At 38.0% G+C, this 18523-nt stretch overlaps 2 protein-coding genes across 9 annotated transcripts; both read right to left on the bottom strand.

Annotated features, from left to right (window-relative positions):
- Positions 1–10407: 10407 nt before the first annotated feature.
- Positions 10408–11960, bottom strand: LOC110899744. Its single transcript, XM_022146634.2, has 3 exons — positions 11712–11960; positions 11371–11626; positions 10408–11293 (listed from the first exon to the last, which is right to left on the bottom strand). Exons 1-3 carry the CDS (start codon positions 11928–11930, stop codon positions 11238–11240), a joined length of 531 nt encoding a protein of 176 aa, XP_022002326.1. The 5' UTR covers positions 11931–11960; the 3' UTR covers positions 10408–11237.
- On the bottom strand, positions 11918–17936 carry LOC110899742 (senescence-associated protein SPA15, chloroplastic). 8 transcript variants are annotated; one of them, XM_022146628.2, is made up of 14 exons: positions 17804–17936; positions 16740–17036; positions 16341–16487; positions 16098–16171; positions 15805–15881; positions 15663–15734; positions 15509–15577; positions 15379–15425; positions 15089–15206; positions 14714–14782; positions 14523–14626; positions 13838–13913; positions 12696–13507; positions 11918–12602 (listed from the first exon to the last, which is right to left on the bottom strand). In XM_022146628.2, the coding sequence occupies exons 2-13, from the start codon at positions 16997–16999 to the stop codon at positions 13316–13318; spliced, it is 1305 nt and encodes a 434-aa protein (XP_022002320.1). In that variant the 5' UTR covers positions 17000–17036; positions 17804–17936; the 3' UTR covers positions 11918–12602; positions 12696–13315. The 8 variants fall into 8 exon arrangements, with proteins under 8 accessions (XP_022002320.1, XP_022002325.1, XP_022002319.1 ...); XM_022146633.2 differs by having other exon boundaries at positions 16341–16484; positions 17804–17933; XM_022146627.2 differs by having other exon boundaries at positions 16740–17045; positions 17804–17930.
- Between the last annotated feature and the right edge of the window lie 587 nt (positions 17937–18523).

Raw genomic sequence — 18523 nt, 5'->3', positions numbered from 1 at the left:
TGCAACTTGGAAGCTTCGACGTTATAGTGGGAATGGATTGGTTATCCAAGCATCGCGCAGAGATAGTTTGTTCTGAGAAGATTGTTCGTGTGCCGCTGTCTACAGGCGAGATCCTACAGGTTCGTGGTGAGAAGCCTGCCGGTGGACTCAAACTCATGTCTTGTTTTAAAGCACGGAAGTATCTGCGAAAGCACTATGTGGCGTTCTTAGCACATGTTACAGCAGATAAAGGCAAGGGTAAGTCTATTTCAGATATTCCTGTCGTTCGGGATTATTCCGAAGTATTCCCTGAAGACTTACCTGGTCTACCTCCAGCACGCCAAGTCGAGTTCCGTATTGATCTCGTACCTGGTGCAAATCCCGTTGCCAGAGCTCCATACCGTCTTGCACCGTCAGAGATGCAAGAATTATCTAAACAGCTTCAGGAGCTCTCCGACAAAGGTTTCATCCGTCCTAGCTTTTCACCTTGGGGTGCTCCCGTTCTCTTTGTAAAGAAGAAGGATGGATCTTTTAGGATGTGTATCGATTATCGTGAGCTTAACAAGCTTACCATCAAAAATCGATATCCCCTACCTCGCATTGATGATCTCTTCGATCAATTACAAGGCGCATCTTACTTTTCAAAGATTGATCTACGATCTGGATATCATCAGCTTCGTGTACATGAAGAAGACATTCCCAAGACAGCGTTCCGTACTCGTTATGGACATTACGAGTTCACAGTCATGCCATTTGGTTTGACTAATGCTCCTGCTGTTTTCATGGACTTAATGAATAGGGTCTGCAAGCCTTATTTAGATAAGTTCATCATCGTTTTCATTGACGACATTTTGATATATTCTAAAACGCGAGCTGATCATGAGCAACATCTTCGTCTTACATTGGAACTCCTAAAGAAAGAACAACTTTTCGCCAAATTCTCCAAGTGTGAATTTTGGCTTAAAGAGGTTCAATTCTTAGGACATATTGTCAACGAACAAGGTATTCATGTAGATCCCTCCAAGATCAGTGCGATTAAGGATTGGGATACACCTACTACCCCTACTGAAGTTCGTTCTTTTCTTGGTCTAGCGGGTTATTACCGCCGCTTCATAGAAAATTTCTCGAAGATTGCAGTTCCTCTAACTGCTCTAACTCAGAAGAACAAGCCATTTGATTGGGGAGTCGAACAAGAGGAAGCGTTTCAGACTTTGAAACAAAAGCTTTGCGACGCGCCTGTCCTAACATTGCCTGAGGGCAACGATGATTTCGTCGTTTATTGCGACGCATCTAAATTAGGACTTGGTTGCGTCCTAATGCAAAGAAACAAAGTCATAGCATACGCATCAAGGCAGTTGAAGATACATGAGAAGAACTACACCACTCATGATCTTGAGTTGGGTGCAGTTGTCTTCGCTCTCAAAATTTGGAGACACTATTTGTACGGTACAAAGTGTGTGGTTTTCACTGACCACAAAAGTCTTCAACATATCTTCAATCAAAAAGAGCTCAACATGAGACAACGACGTTGGGTTGAACTTCTAAACGACTACGACTGCGAGATTCGCTACCATCCTGGTAAGGCGAATGTCGTAGCCGATGCATTGAGTCGCAAGGAACGTATTAAGCTTCATTGTGTACGTGTCCAATCTGTTGTTCAAACCGATATCCAAGCCCGTATTTCTCAGGCTCAACAAGCCTGTGTTTCACAAGGTTTAATGGATAAGGAATTTCCTTATCACATAACACCTGCTCTTGAACTGAAAGACAATGGATCGTACTATTTCATGGACCGTTTGTGGGTCCCAAGCCAAGATGATCTTCGTACCTTGCTTATGGATGAAGCCCATAAGTCTCGTTATTCCATTCATCCTGGCTCAGATAAGATGTATAAGGATCTTCGTATTCAGTATTGGTGGCCTGGTATGAAGAAAGACATTGCCTTATACGTATCTAAATGCCTTACTTGTCTTAAGGTTAAGGCAGAACATCAGCGTCCTTCTGGTTTATTGGAACAACCGGAGATCCCAGTTTGGAAATGGGAAAACATTACTATGGATCTCATTACTAAACTCCCGCGCACAAAGAAAGGTCACGATGCCATCTGGGTAGTCGTTGATCGTCTTACCAAGTCAGCACATTTCTTGCCAATCCGTGAGGATTATTCAGCTGACAGACTTGCTCAAATCTACGTAGATGAAATTGTAGCTAGACATGGTGTTCCTTTGAGCATCATTTCTGACAGAGATGCTCGTTTCACTTCTCATTTTTGGAGAACCATGCAATCTGCTATGGGGTCTCAACTCAATTTAAGCACAGCTTATCATCCGCAAACGGATGGTCAATCTGAAAGAACAATCCAGACACTGGAGGATATGCTTAGAGCTTGTGTGATAGACTTTGGTGGTAGTTGGGATTCACATCTTCCATTGATTGAATTCTCCTACAACAACAGTTATCACTCCAGCATCAACATGGCTCCTTTCGAGGCTCTCTATGGTCGAAAATGTCGTTCACCAGTCTGCTGGAATGAGATTGGCGAGGCTCAACTTACTGGACCTGCCCTCATTTTGGAGACAACAGAAAAGGTAAAGAAAGTTCGTGATAACCTTCAGACAGCTAGAAGCCGTCAGAAGAATTACGCGGACCAAAAACGCAAACCCTTGGATTTTCAAGTCGGTGATCGTGTATTACTTAAGGTCTCACCTTGGAAAGGTGTGATCAGATTTGGAAAGAAAGGAAAACTTGCACCTAGATATGTTGGACCATTCAAGATCGTCGAAAGAATCGGTAAGGTAGCCTACAGACTTGAGTTACCTCCTGAACTTGGAAATGTTCATCCAACCTTTCACGTATCCAATCTCAAGAGGTGTTTAGCTGATGAAAACCTCCACATACCGCTTGACGAAATTCGTGTTGATGAAACACTAAAATTTGTTGAGAAACCGGTAGAAATCATGGAACGTGAAGTCAAGTGGCTCAAACGCAAGCGCATTCCTTTGGTCAAGGTTCGTTGGGAATCTAAGCGTGGACCCGAGTTTACTTGGGAACGTGAAGACCAAATGAAGGCAAAATATCCGCATCTTTTTCAATCAGTTTCCTCTAAATAAATTTCGGGACGAAATTTCCACAAGTAGGGGAGACTGTAACATTCGTGCCTGTAATCATCATGAACAGTTCAATTATCAATAAAATAATGTAATTTGATCCCAATGTTTGTTTCATTGTGTTTTACATTTTTCATGTTTTGACTTTTATTCAATTCCAAACTCTACATCGCTTTCTGGAGCATTATACGCAAACTGGTGCGTAAACGTACTCAGTTTAATGCGACAAATACTCCGGAACATCAACATATACTCAACATACCTTAAATAACCTTTACATAACTTAGAAATAAGTTTTGAAGGCTTTGGTATAGCAAAAACAAGTTAATTCGCTTACAGGGACTAAACTTGACAAACTGCGAAAGTATGCCAATTTGAACTGTAACGAACATTCCGGAACATGTCCATAAGTTAAACATACCATAAATATCCTTTACATAGCTTAGAAATAGGCTTTGAGAAGTCTGGTATGCTAAAACAAACTTTTGGATCATTCAGGGACTAAAAGTGTCAAAAAGTGCCTAAGTTTGCACTTTTGCGCATAACTTACGTTCTGAATACATCCGGACCTCCAAAAAAATTATGTAAGCATCCTTATATTATGCCTTAGTATTTGGCATGAGAAAAATCCATTCGTCGCGTCATTTGGATCGTCTTTCACGCTTATGCGCATTCCGTCGTAATTAAGCGAACATCGCGATCGTACGGCCAAACGAACCGACATCCGACATATTTTTGGGCATGTTTCATGTCCACAATGTTTAGGCATCATTTTAGGGCCTTAAAGATGACTTTTCAGGTCTTAAAAGGGCTGGAAATGGCTTAAAAACGCAACAGGGGCCAAAAGTGTAAATTCTGCAAGTGGGCAGATCAGAGGACTTCAGGCGACCCGCGTAAGGATTGCCCAAACTTGAGGCGGGGCGCGTGAGACTGTCAGACAGAAGATTTTGCATTTAATGCAGAATCTGGCCTTTCGTTCGATCAAAGGGCGATGCCTTTTCACCCAAATGAAGGGCCAAGGGTCAAATACACTGAATCTAACCCCTGGACACGTGTACGCACGAGATCAAAGCACGTTATTCGATAAAACGATCCTAACGGTTCCACCTTTCCTATAAATACCCCCCCCCTTTTTGTGTAAAAACCCACAAATCAGATCTAAATGCTCTAAGTTGATGCTTATGCTTCATACCTGAGCTATTGGATCTTGATTAGCACTCGGGGACCCTCCGTAAGTCTTCTTTCGCTCTTTTATTCGCTTTTCGAGTCCGAAAGTCAACGTTTTGTTGACTTTCTGCATTGACCAGCTTATGGTCGATGCGAAGTTCATGGAACTTCATAACGTGAGCGTGATCACGATGGTCATGGTCCGTAGTGACCATACCTACTGATCACCACGCTATCTAGGCTCGGTGACGAGTCGTAGTTTCGGCCAAAATGTGCATTCTTGGATATTTTGTAACCAAACTACTCGTGGGCATCAAAGCCGTTTGTTTTGATGTCAAACCTGTTTCTAAACTTAGTTAAGCATGTTCTAACATGCTTAGCTCGTCACTTTTAGTTTAGTGCTTATATAGGGTCGTAAGGTAAGCGATCTAAACCATCGCTTATGCTTTCGAACCCGACCCTTTTGGTCGGTCATTAGGATCCGACCAAACATATTAGGTGACCATAGCTATAACCTTCCGAGGTTATACCTTGTGGTCACGATGTTAGGCGTTCCGAGCGCGTTCTACGCGAACGACGCGTTAGGGTAGCATAAGCTACCTAAACGGGTCGTGATGGACCATAAGCACTTAGATTAGGTTTCATTTTAGTATGTGGGCTTTGTTAAGCCATATTACACGAGTCTCCATACTCGTTTGGTTTACGAACCCGCGTACTGTCCGATCCTTCCGATTTGGTCCGGTATATTAACATAGCTACCAATTAGGTGCCGTTGATATTCCGTGACCTCTCGCATTACCTGGTTATTTCACAAGAACAACAAAGCAACCTCAGGTGAGTACATAGAACCCCTCTTTTACTGTTTTCTAAACTGTTTTGGGGTGAAACACATGTGCCTATCTGTTACTTTCATGCTTTCCATGTTTTCACATCGTATATCTGCTATGCTCATTAGTACGTTATAGTACATGATTTCATTACATTTTATGCTATGTATGCCCATTGTGTGCGTACTTAGTACATCGATTTACATGAACATTTTTGTTGCATATGTTTACTCAGCATATGGACACATTGATTTACATAAACATTTTTGTTGCATATGTTTACTCAGCATATGGACACATTGATTTACATGAACATTTCTGCTGCATATGTTTACTCAGCATATGGGCACATTGATTTACATGAGCACTTCTGCTTCGTATGTTTACTTAGCATACTTAGTACAATTGTTTACATCACATGCCTTCATTTTGTTATGACATTTGGTTTGTTTAACATGGGACAATACATTCATTAACATTAGCTACGCCGTTCGTTAGTAGGTAGTGGTACCATAGGAATTGACAACTCCCATTCCTGAAGTCCTGGGTTTGATAGGACTGGAAGGAATGACCGAATTCGATATACATAACTTAGATAAACCTTTAATTTGTTTAAGGGTTTATCGCCGCAGTCTCAAGGCTTGGATGTATGCATAGTTTACAATACCGTATAAATGTTATTATCAATTGAGCATGCATTTTCCGCAGAACATAACGTTGATTTAAACCACGTTTTACTTCAACGACTTGTTTTGTGCATATGGTTTAAGTTGATACATTTCGCTTACCATACATGATACATTTTGGGATTACACATTACCTGATTTACATTGAACATAAACACGTCGACATTGACATATACATTTGGTGGTTTACATTTGAACATAAACATTTGACATGATTTACAATAACACTTGACATTTGGATTACACATGAACAACTCACATGGTGGATTGGTTTGGGTAAATGATTTAAGTAACGTGGCGTATGTAATATGATACAAACATGGTGGATACGCCGCTGGTACTTCCTACATATAAATGTTTGTATAATGTTACATATTGTGGCGTTATCTAAGTCATTACAGTTTAGACACATTACACTTTACATAAGTAACATATTCTCCCAAGACATTATTTTCACAAACAACTTATCTTATTCAACTCATTTTACTTGGTTATTCGTTTAACCTTGCACTTATCTATACATATCGTTTGATGTTATCGTTTTTCAAATGATTTATAAAGCAAAACAAATTACAAGGTTCATGACTGACTGTTATTAAACATTCTTTAAAACTCAAGTCATGAACCCCATTTTCACAAAACCTATGTATCTCACAGGCATTTTTATGCTGACGTACCTACTTTCACATGTGTTTTCAGGAGCTATTCCATAGGACGATGGTCATGATTCTAGGGCGGACCTGTGCCTTAGAGCCTAAAAATGAAGTTTGAACTAGCTTAATTATGTTTTGATTTCTGTACTCTCTTTCTAAGACAATGTAACACCTTTGTTTATAAATAAAATACAACTTGTATGCCATGGTTATGAAACAATTTAATTCTGTCCACGACACTCCCCGGCGTTTCCGCCGCGGTTGCATGTTACACGCGGCCGGGGTGTGACAGGTAAGCCGGCTAATACAAGGATTTTTATACTCTCCCGAGTAAGTGCACCCTAAGGCATTACGAGTGGGCTAAGGGAGGGGTGTGGCCCAATCGGCCCAACTGTTCACTCGAGACCGAGTGGTCTCGAGTCGGGTTCGCGGTCTCGGCTCACTTCGTACATATGTTTATACCTATGCATATGTATATATATATATTATACGTACACATTATAGCACACCAAGATAAATCACAAACTTTTATTTACTATAATATACACATAATGTCGATACAAGATATTTGCTCGAGAAAACCTAGAGTGTCACAGAGAGAAAAGATAGAGATAGAGATTGAGGATGCTTACACTGTCAGATACTTTGGAAAAGCACTAGAAGATTGATAAAGACAGAAGTTTTTGAAGACTCGACACTGAAGACTTTGTCAACATCCAAAGGGGAGTCTATTTGTGCATATGTCTGTCGACTTCGTCTTGTATCGAGTCGTGTAATAGGCTTGACAGATCAGGGCTCGTAGTACGAGAAAAACGAGAAAAATACAAATTGTGACCATTTCGCACGAAATGGTGAAGCCATTTCGCACGAAATGGTGAAGCCATTTCGTACGAAATGACCATTTCGCATGAGCTGTTCCGTGTGGAATGGGTTACCTATAAATACGTGCCTTGTCCATTTCATTTGTAACTTTGTGATTCTGGTACCGAGGTGCTGTCGAAGTGTCTCCAGGTTGTAATACATTGTTTTATCAATAAACAAGACAATTAGAGTGTATATCAAGCAGATTCAAAGTCGATACGTTAGTTTCCGCCTCTCGTATTCATCGAGAACTTTTCTGAACGACTCGTTTTGGTCGTGAAAATGATCCTACACTTTTATTTTCAACTTTTGAGGTTTGAACATCGAACGGATTGCCGTCTGGTTGGATTACCATCCGATCAGATTACCACCCGACCATGTGATGTTTAGACTTCAACACTTGAACAATTTTCAACATGTTCAATGCATAATGAGTTCCAAATGGATTGCCACCCGATCGGATTATAATCCGATCGAGTGACAAACTGCTGTGAACTTGTTCTCACTAGAGTGTCCTACCAATCGGATTGTCGCCCGATCGGACCGCCGATCGATCGACCGACCTAAAAGGTAGAGATACTTCTCTGTTTTCAAAATGCTACAACAAAAACTTCAAAGTACAAGCCATCATACACAAACACATCCATCCCAAACGAGGCAACAATCCAATCGAATGGTCACCCGATCGGATGACCATCCGAACGGATTGTCACCCGATCGACTGGCCATCCGATCGGATTGCCATCTGATCGGATTACTGTCTGATCCACTGACACTTGTACCGTTTTGCACGCCGCTTATCTTTTATGCTATCGTTCTGATTAGGCTAATCTTGCTCTAAGCGCTCCCTTCAATCCATCATCGCTGTGAGTATACTCGAACCCTTTTTGCTTTACGCACTTTTGGGTGTTACATACGTTACTTATTCTAAAACACATCGAACACACTATGCAATACTTTAACGCTAACTGTTACCGCATGTTATACGTGGCTTAATGAATGCTTGTTTGTTATGTTTATACATGGATTGCTGTCTACCTGCCTTAGCAACGATAGTACTATAGTTTGGACTCAGCACCTGTTCATTCAGGGGTTGTTAAGGACAATTAATCACATGGGTCACAGTGGTGAACATGTATTACGAACTGCCTTGCGTAGTCAACCCGCAGTCATTGGTATTGATAGGATCATGTCGATAACTTAAGTGCTTCATTTTACACTGTGTACGTGTTGGTTATGCGTAAACGATTTCGAACTCTATTATATCTATTAAACTTGTATGCTCACCTTTACACTATGTGTATTAACTTTTACTTTAACGTATGTGGCAGGTGCTTAAGATGTTTAAATGCTTGGCTTGCTGTGAAATCGAGGCTAGGAAAGGTCTAGAAACCAATAAACGAATTGTCTGTATTTAAATTCTGAGTTGTCGAAACAGAACAATTTGTCTTGACTTTGCCTGTAATAATTATGTTACTTTTTGTGTCATGGTATGGGACGTGATACTTTAAATCATTGGTAACCATAGTTGTTATGGAAACTTCTGGACAATCTGTTTCGCTCAGTGCCACGCCCCGATGTTTCCACCATCGGTTGGGGTGTGACATGTTCGTGTTCGTTCATTTAACTTTAACTGAACACGAACACGAACATATAATCGAACACCTTTTTTTGTTCGTGTTCGTTCATTAAGAAATCAGGCATGTTCGTGTTCGTTTATGTTCGTTCGTTTAAAGCTAAACGAACAGTTCACGAACATAAACGAACATAAAAAAAATTAACTGAACATATTTGAATAAACATAAATTAACATGATTGAAGAAACAAGTCTAATATATTACATTTCATCCGAAAACACATCTAAATAAGGGTTCGTAGATATATTAATTAGTTATATTTATATAACTAGTTAGAAAACCTAATATTTATATAAATATAACTATTTATGTATTTATTAAAATTTAAACGAACATAAACGAACGTTCACGAACATAAAAGAATGTTCACGAACATAAATGAACGAACACAAGGTGTGTTCATGTTCGTTCATTTATTTAAACGAACAAATTTTTTTGTTCGTGTTCGTTCTTTTATTAAATAAACGAACATAAGCAAACTTCCCGCCGAACAAGTTCATGAATAGTTCATGAACGTTCGGTTCGCTTATAGGCCTACACATCATATTTGAAGCCCTAACCCTAATTCGATCGATCCATAGAATTGAAGTGTCCCAAAATCCAAAATTGAAGAGCTCCCCGTCTTGAAACAATGGTGTTATGCACTAATTGTGGATCTCATACAATTTTGAAGACTTCGTTGACATCTACAAACCCTGGATGTAGGTTCTTTTGCTGCATCACTGGTCGAAGGGGCTGTGGGTTTGTGGAATGGGTAGAGGGTCCATCGTGTCAAAGGGAAATTGAAGTCTTTCGACATTTTATGCATAAAAAACAACCTATAACGGTGGCAAATCAAGTTAGGGAGCATGAAGAACAACGTTTATTTCTAGCAAATGAAAGTAGGCACCATCAAGAACAAGCTTTAAGGATGGCAGTAAAGTATACAAGAATAAAGATGATCTTAATGTTTAGCTAGGTTTTTTATTCTTCTTATATGGTTATGGATTGTGTTTTAGGATGTCTTTTGGATATGTAATGGGAATGTAATCTGGTTTATAAAGTACCTTTTATGATGTTAATGCAATGGTAGGGTTTATGTACTTGCTGAAGTTTGTCCAATGAAATGGTATGTTTTGTGGAAGGTTGGTGAAAATTGACCAAACGGAAACATGACCAAATGACAAACCAACGCTGCAACAAGTAATGACCAATGGTATGGTTCATCTCAAATGACATACCAACACTGCAACAAGTAATGACCAAAGATACAAGTAATGACCAAAGACACATTGTAACTAATAACTATACCAAAACAAATACTTCACAACAAAGGTAACAGTTAAACTAAGTTAAACTAATGACCAAATGACCAAAACTAATAAATAAATGATCAAAACAAATACCCTAATGACCAAATTATAAACTAATGACCATAACAGTTAAACTAATGAACATAACATAATAGTTAAACATAATTCATTACCATTACCACAAACCAAAAGACAACAACAGTTAAACATAATTCATTACCATTACCACAAACCAAAAGACAACTAAATATAGCAGTTTACAAGAGAAATATCACACATGTTCTTAGACATGATACATAATGAAGGCATGTACCAAAACATTCAAAATACATGTTCAAATAACATAACCAAGACATGTTACCACTAAACTATTCAATATCAGCCTCCTTGCCACTCCTCCTATTATGACCCCTCTTCATACACTTGGTGCATTCCAATGTTTCACATTTCTTTGACATCTTACCACTGGATTCCATCTGTTGATTTAACTCACTGATTTCCACAGCAGATCTCTTCCTTTTCTTTCTTGGTGTGCCTACTTGCTTGTGCTACTTCAGTGGAAGCAACTTTGTAGGGCATGTGGAAGGTGTCCATAAGTCTTGACCATCGACTAGATCAATTACATGGGAATACACATCCTTCTAGGTCTGCAACTAGTATGAACTATCAACCCACTTTTCCAAAACACCATCATCTTTGTCATGTAGGGCCAAGCTCCAAGTACAAGCAACTGCGTGCTTGCAAGGGATGCCAGTCATGTCCCACTTTCTGCAAAAGCAAGTTTTCAGTTGCAAGTTGACTGTTTTGGAGTCTCTTGGGCCATTAACCTGGTACTTGTTGATACAACTAAAAATAACAGTGTATTCAGCGGCTTCTTATATGATCTTGTCTTGGGTTTCTGTTGCATAAGGGGTAAGAGGCCCTTTACTCTTTGCAATCAGTTTGTGCACCACAACATTCCTTGTCATTAGGTATTCGCTGATGTATTCTAGGCTGGTAATGATTAGTTTATCCCTTGCATTTATTAGCTACCTATTGAAGACTTTACAAATGTTGTTTAGTAAAATATCACATTTTGCCCAACCTGTTTAAAGGAAACATGTCAGTTATTAGGCAACCATTAGAAACTGACTTAACATATGTGAGAATCACAAGTCTTACCAATAAACGGGTACCTAGTCCAATGTTTAACTGTGATCCGTTTCAACCAATCATGAAGCTTCTTATCTTCCATCTTGATGTCTAGCATTACATGATCAAACCAGGGTGTTGTTGTTGTAGATGCAGTATTCCAGAATAGTCCCTTTATCTTATCACCCCTCCATTTAGCATTGGCCTTCATATTTTCATGTATATGCCTTATACAATATGTATGCTTTGCCCTAGGAAACACTTTACTAACTGCAGGTAATATTCCCTATATAAAATAAAGGCCAGTTTCAGTAAGGATACTTGATAAGGAACAACATAAAATTATACAAGTTATATAAATAGAAGAACACCTTTTGTCTGTCACTTATAAAAGTGAAGTTAGCATTAGATGGCAAATCCAGATCTTGTGCAAGTTGTTCTAAAAACCAAGTCCAAGTGCTAGTTGTTTCTGACTCAACCACAACAAAAGCAATAGGATAAATCCCATTGTTTCCATCCACCCTTGAATTCTGGATCATTACCATCCTCCTCTGTTTGCCTCTTTTTGTAAGCTTTCTTTTTAGTAGCATTTGCCTCAAGATTGCCCTCACTATCCTCCTCTATTGCCTCTTTTCGCTAGTTTTCTTTTTAGTAGCATTTGCATTCATACTGCCATCAATATCCTCTTCACTAAGCTCATAATCAGCATTAAACTCTGGATCTTCAGAATCTTTAGTACCCTCATATTGGACCTCATGACTGCTACCATCACCATCACCTTCACTATCATCACCACTGCCTTCACTATCACCACCACCACCTGGACTATCATCACCACCTCCTGGACTATCATTACCACCACAACCTTGTGCCTGTGTCAAATCTCCTAAATCAAGACCATGTTGAGGCTCTTGATGTTGTTCAGGCATAGTCACACTTAATGGTTCCTATGTCAAGTCTCCTAAATCCACTTTTTGAACTTTCTCAACATATAACTCTACAACCTTAGTCACTGTTGGATGTTTAATTAACCTAAGAATATCAACATCACTACCTATTGGCCTTAACCCAAAATCCATATCTTCACCTGGAACCCTATTAGAACATCTAGATCCTTATCCATGTAACCAAGTTCAATCATCATGTCATTGATTATTATTCGCGAGAAATAGTCTGCATTCACCTTATCAACATATGAGATTCGAATATAGTGAGCTCACCAACATGGTGAACTTCCAGGGTAAACAACTCAGGTTCGTGTACTGAAACGTTTATACAACCAACATTAGTGATGATCTATACCGGATGAAAAATAAACGAGTAAAAAAAAACAAATGTGAAGAGCATAGACCTACCGTATGCAAGTTGGGGTTTGACATTTGAATGTTGAGTTGCTCAAAGCCTCCGGTTTGGGTTATTGTCGTCTTCATGATCCATTGTTGCAATGGTTTGATCGGTGAGTACGCACGTGGATGAAGGGTGTTAATCGACGGAGAAGTTTGGGAATTAGGGTAGGGTATGTTGGTTATTGGAGGGAAATGTTGTGGTTTATTTATCTAACACTAAAAAAGTGAGTGACTTAACTGGGTTTTAGTTTTTGAACTGAAATGATACGTTTTCAGTATGTTAGGAGGAATCTAGTGCAATTTTGAAAATTGGTATGAAATGCCAAAAGTAAACAAACCAAAGGGACGAAAATGACAGTTAACTCGGAAACCTCTGGCAGTTAACTCGGAAACCTCAATAAGATACCTAAGAAAGTATATATCAAGTCTATGGGCCACATATACGGATAAAACTTATACCAAAAGGTAACATGTTATAGGCAGCAGATTTATTATAACCAGCATGTAACTTTATGTAAGTGATTGTTTTCTGGTAAATGGAAATTATTAGACATTAATACATTACAGATTATTCGGTGGTTTATGGGGACATCTATCTACATTTATATTAATTTTCTAGACGTTAACATCTAATAGTCTGTTTCATCGTCTTCATCATCACCATTGTCATCACTAATGTTGTAGTCTGCATCACGCAATGGAATTTGATTCATCATAAATCTATAGTTGTCGCCTTCTTCTATCTCCCATTGTCTCTTCAGTTCTGCGATGGTTTTAGATGCTGCGGCTGCAATGGTTGGGTTGCTATCTTCTGCCAGTCTCTGCAAAGTCAAATGTCCAAAATACCCTTTCATCATGAAAAAATAAAGAGGAAGACGGTTTGAGTAATGAGGATTTGGGGGCAAACAAGTAGTTTATACTTCCATAAGACGCTATTTGTTGAAATTAGCGGTGAGTGTTTTTTATGCATACTACTTCCAAAAAGTAAATAGCATTGTTTTTCTAAGTTCTCACAATATTTAAAGTCCTAATATTTATGGAAAAAAATGGAGAAAGAAGTGTTAACAAACCCGTCAAGTAATAGAAAGTAACTGTTTTGACCCGTTAACAAACCCACCATTTTGTCACCTGGAGTCAAGACCAACGGTTACCTGTAAAGCTCCCATGCCTGCATTTCCAAGAGTCCACATCGATGGTGCAACGGATAGAGCATTAGCCAATGCTTTTCTGAAACATAAAGAAACGAGCATAGAGCACTAGTAAGGCGTTGACAACCTTAGTTATTACAACTCATATTTGTATGTGTTAAATAACTTCCTAATCTTCGTCCTTGTGATGGTGGGCTTAGCGGTCGGAAACATGGAGCAGTATAAATTATAAAGCAGAGGTCTAGGGATCAAATCCCGACACCATGCCATTTGTCTGTTGTTTACACCATTTACCTCGTTACCCAAACATCCAAGTCCCTTTAACTAGAGCTCATTTAATAAAATAGCTCGAGCTACGGAGCCTGAAGCTCGCGAGCAAACAAGCCTACTATTGTTACTGTATATAATAATTTGCTATGTATAAATAAATAAAATGATTAAATAAACAATAAACTAGTCATGTCCGATCTTAAGTTAAATGAGCCAGCTTGAGCTCTCTTAGGTTAACGAGCCGAACCCAAGGCGAGCCCGTGATCGGCTCGTATACATCATAACTATAAGTGCACTGTTTTATTCTTCCCGTACATGTACTTAAGTATTATACTAGTCACCGAAAAGAAGCTTAAGGACCAAAAACAAGATTAAAAAAAAAAAAAATCAAACTATAATGATAAATCAAGAGATCTACCTTGTATTGACGTCTGGAGAACTTGAGCACTCTACCAATAATGATACACTACCTTTACCATCCATTGCATCAAGATCCATCAGTGTGGCAACCAACAACTCAAGCTGCAAATATGTACAAAAAGGAGAGATGAAATTAGTATTACACTTTCAATAACACCATAATTTTCACCTTTTGAACTTTGGGCTTACTTCTTCAGGGTCATTGTAGTCAATTCCATCAGCCTCTGAGAGTGCAGATGCCATATCCTGATAAGCTTCCTGAATATCTTCCAAATATTCATATCTAGTTTCACATCTAACATAATACTAATAAGGAGATGTTTGGATTTCTGATAACTAATTTTTAATAATCAGTTTTATACAACAAACCTGATTATCGGATAATAACTTAGGTTCTCTTCATTTAAAGAAGAAAAAAGAGAAGTCGTCTTTTTTGTCATGTATCAGTATCAGATTTTGATAGACTCAAAATATCTACTGATATAGTTTCAATATTAAATAATCAGATGCAAAACACAAATCCAAGCATCCCTAATATGTGTTGAGATTGAAAAGCTAACAGACCTGAAGAGCAGTAATGCGATCAGTTGACACCTCCCCAGGGAAAAAGTCGAGGACTTTTCCATTCTTTTCAAGTGTTATTTGGCCTGCCATGTCATCAAAAGATAGAGCTCCATTTCTCCTATACAACAATTTAAATCAGTTAGAAGAGAACAAAGATCTATGAAAGATATTTACTCAATTCGTAAAACAAAGAAGGTTCACTTTGACTTTTTAGGTCAAATGAGTTGCCATTTCAAGCTTTAACATGGACGAAAGCATGTAAATGTCACAAATAGAATAGAGGAGCTTACAGTTTGTACATCTTGCTAATCATCATGTCGTGTACATCTTTCATAAACTGCAAAGGTTTTAGAAGTAAGACAAATATGAAAGCATGTGAACTTCATTAAAATATGCAGTGTCACACCATACATAGTATACCTCTAAAGCCATGAGGGCATCTTCCATTGCTCGTTGCTTGGCTATATAGTCAGCACGTCTGAGATCCGCCTGATAAACAATTAAATAAGAAGTCAAAATCCGTTGCTATTTGTTGTTAAAGAGCAAGAAAAGATGTAGCAAACAGAAGAAGCACCTCTAAAGCTCCATCACTCCAATGTCGATCAGCAACGCTTTTCAATTTAGAATGAGCTTTGTTTTGTAAAACCTGTTAGTTAACAAAGAAACTTCATGAGAATTGCTATAGTAAAAACAAACAAATATAACCTGTTACATACAAGGGCAATGTGATGTAGATGCTCAGCTCTTTTCTTCACATCGTTGTCAATTTTTTCAGTGTCTTCCCTTGCTCGAGCTACCAAGCAAGAAGGTGATTAGAAAAAAGTAGACCAAAATCTCCGTTATTAAATATGTTTTATTTAAACTAAGAGTGGTCGGTCATGTTGTATAATTAACAGAGAATAAAAGTAGCTGGCAAAAGACCGTTTAAAGATCACTATAGTTATAACTTGATGAATATCAGTTTAAATATCTGTTTTGAAACAGATGTTAGGCTTGTAAAGAATATTACCATCTAGTTTTAAAAATCCCGAACCTAAGATAGCAACATCTTGGCGCGCCCGAGCATCCAATCTCCTAATGCCACTAATAACATGTGAACACATCATCAGTTTCATAGACAAACTACAGCCTGGGTTTAAGCGACTCATTGATTATGCTACCAACAATAATATAAAATCTTTGACCAATTTCTTGTACATACAGGAATTATAACTAGCAGATAAAAGATCTGTTTCCCTGTTCTCCTACTTACCGAGAAAGCAAGATAATGTCGTTTTTAGCCCTTTCATTGACATATCTAGCATCATTGTAAGCAAATTTACAAGCTTCAGCTAATGCTTGGTTTCTGTCATTAATTCTCTCAGCATGAATGTGCTGTCCGTTTCTGCCTTGAGTTCTGCTAAACGTAAAATAATTATCATCTCCTGAAACAGGAATTACTATGATGCATATTTGAGTACTTCATCTAAGCATTTAGTAGATTATTATGTAACATAGATCTTCATGCCTATAAATGTTACTGTAATTAATGCATTAAACATTTTCTACGGTACTGTTAATGCTGATGCTACATAATGATTAAAAAAAAAAAAAAAAAAAGTAAAGGTAAATATTGTTTGAAACAAAGGGGGGATTACTGGATTATCCATACCTGATAGTATCAGAGCAATCTTCATTCTGGCTTACACTTTCTTGTGTTTCTGCAGTTTGTGCGTCTCTTGACCGACATATGAACGAAGTTGTAAAATGTTCAGGCGTATTTAGTTTCTCCTTGGTCGATAACTTTAATTTGAACTTAGAAAGTAGGCCATGGCCGAATTTCTTTGGTACCAATCCTTGACTATTACTGTTTAAGCTGGGATGATGGGGACTTTTAACCGATGAGTAGATGACCCCAGGAACTTTAGCCATAAATACTTAGTTATCACTGGATGTCTTCTTTAGGATGCTGCTAACCCTAGCGCAAATGCCAAACGATCATCACCAGAAGTAACAGCGTATTATATCATTTCATAAAAACAGATAAAACTAGAACAAATCAGATAATAATAAAAAAAAAAAAAAAAACAAAACTATGAATGCCTCTACTACCTACACTAATCACAGCTATCCCTACCTGGCTTCATCACCGCCGTTTAACATCCAGATTCTTAAGAGCCACGCAGAATTATACATTTTTAACTCAAAAGTCAAAATCATAACACATCAAAAAGCAACTATAACTCAAAAAACAAATCAGATAATGTTTATTGATTCAGAACCATGAACACTTACAGTTTACTACTAAATTTACTTCAGTAACATCAAAATCATTAGAACAAATTCAAACTGGAATCAATTTCAAAACAGAACATACAAGCAACAAACACAGTGCATGCCTAATTTACTTGACTAACAAAAAGTCAATGAAACAAAGTCAAAATTACAATCAATTTCAAAACAAAACATACAAGTAACAAACACAGATATGCAAAAGGTGAATTAAAGGACAAAGATCAGCCTAAAACGACGAACACATACAGTCTTCTCCCAGACTTACTTAACATCAAAATCATCCAAACAAACTGAAAATTTCAAAACAAAACACAAAATCGAAGAACAACAATCGGCCTAAAACGATGAACACTTACACTTTTCCTCCAGATTTAGTTCAACAACATGAAAATCATCCGAACAAATTCAAACACACTATAAAGTAGCAGATGCAGTGCATACCTAAGGTGAAATAGAGATAGATGACAATAATAATAATAATAATAATCCGCCTAAAAATAAAAATTGAAGAATGAAGGAGGGGACCAAATGACGATAGGGAGTGAACGGTGTCCACAACCCAAGCTTGTGACCCCGCGGTTGCCAACAGTCTACGGTATGGGCACCTGTTACGTGGCTGTTATTGAGTTTGAGTAAATTGCCATTTTAGTCCCTGAGGTTGGTCAAAATTATCATTTTAGTCTAAATAGTATTTTTTTTTCCTTCTCTGGGTCTCTGACATTTCAATTTTCTTGTTATTTTGATCACATTGCCTAACTCAGTCTAAAAATCTTGTTATAACAATGGGTATTTTTGGCATAACTGTTGTGTAGTGATAATCAGTGGTAGTTTATAACATGATTTATAAATCTCATAATAATTTAATACTAAAAATACCCTTTTGATTATAACCTGTTTTTTAGACTAAGTTAGGCAATGTGATCAAAATGTCAAGAAAAAAGAAAAGTCAGGGACCCAGAAAAGAAAAAAAAAACTATTTGGACTAAAATAACAATTTGGACAAAAACTCAGGGATTAAAATGGCAATTTACTCATTGAGTTTCTATTGTCTGATGTAGGGATATTTGGTTCAGATGTACAACGGGCACGTGGCAGATGAATATTGGTGAGTTTAGTTAATATCCCCAAAAACAAAAAAAAAATATGTGATGATGGAACAAA

This window comes from Helianthus annuus, chromosome 12 (assembly GCF_002127325.2).
Source record: "Helianthus annuus cultivar XRQ/B chromosome 12, HanXRQr2.0-SUNRISE, whole genome shotgun sequence".
In the NCBI taxonomy this organism is placed as follows: domain Eukaryota; kingdom Viridiplantae; phylum Streptophyta; class Magnoliopsida; order Asterales; family Asteraceae; genus Helianthus; species Helianthus annuus.
The sequence above is the reverse complement of the archived record's forward strand: the minus strand, read 5'-3'. Positions and strand labels throughout refer to the sequence as shown.

Excerpts from the sequence above, each read along its gene's own strand:
- LOC110899744 (XM_022146634.2), bottom strand. The coding sequence starts at position 11,930 with ATGCTACTAAAAAGAAAGCTTACAAAAAGAGGCAAACAGAGGAGGATG. Across the intron at positions 11,627-11,711 it reads TTATAAGTGACAGACAAAAG|GGAATATTACCTGCAGTTAG; the intron begins GTGTTCTTCTAT and ends TATTTTATATAG. Across the intron at positions 11,294-11,370 it reads GACTAGGTACCCGTTTATTG|GTTGGGCAAAATGTGATATT; the intron begins GTAAGACTTGTG and ends TCCTTTAAACAG.
- LOC110899742 (XM_022146628.2), bottom strand. The coding sequence starts at position 16,999 with ATGGCTAAAGTTCCTGGGGTCATCTACTCATCGGTTAAAAGTCCCCAT. Across the intron at positions 15,882-16,097 it reads GGGATTTTTAAAACTAGATG|CTCGAGCAAGGGAAGACACT; the intron begins GTAATATTCTTT and ends CTTGCTTGGTAG. Across the intron at positions 15,207-15,378 it reads ATTAGCAAGATGTACAAACT|GAGAAATGGAGCTCTATCTT; the intron begins GTAAGCTCCTCT and ends ATTGTTGTATAG.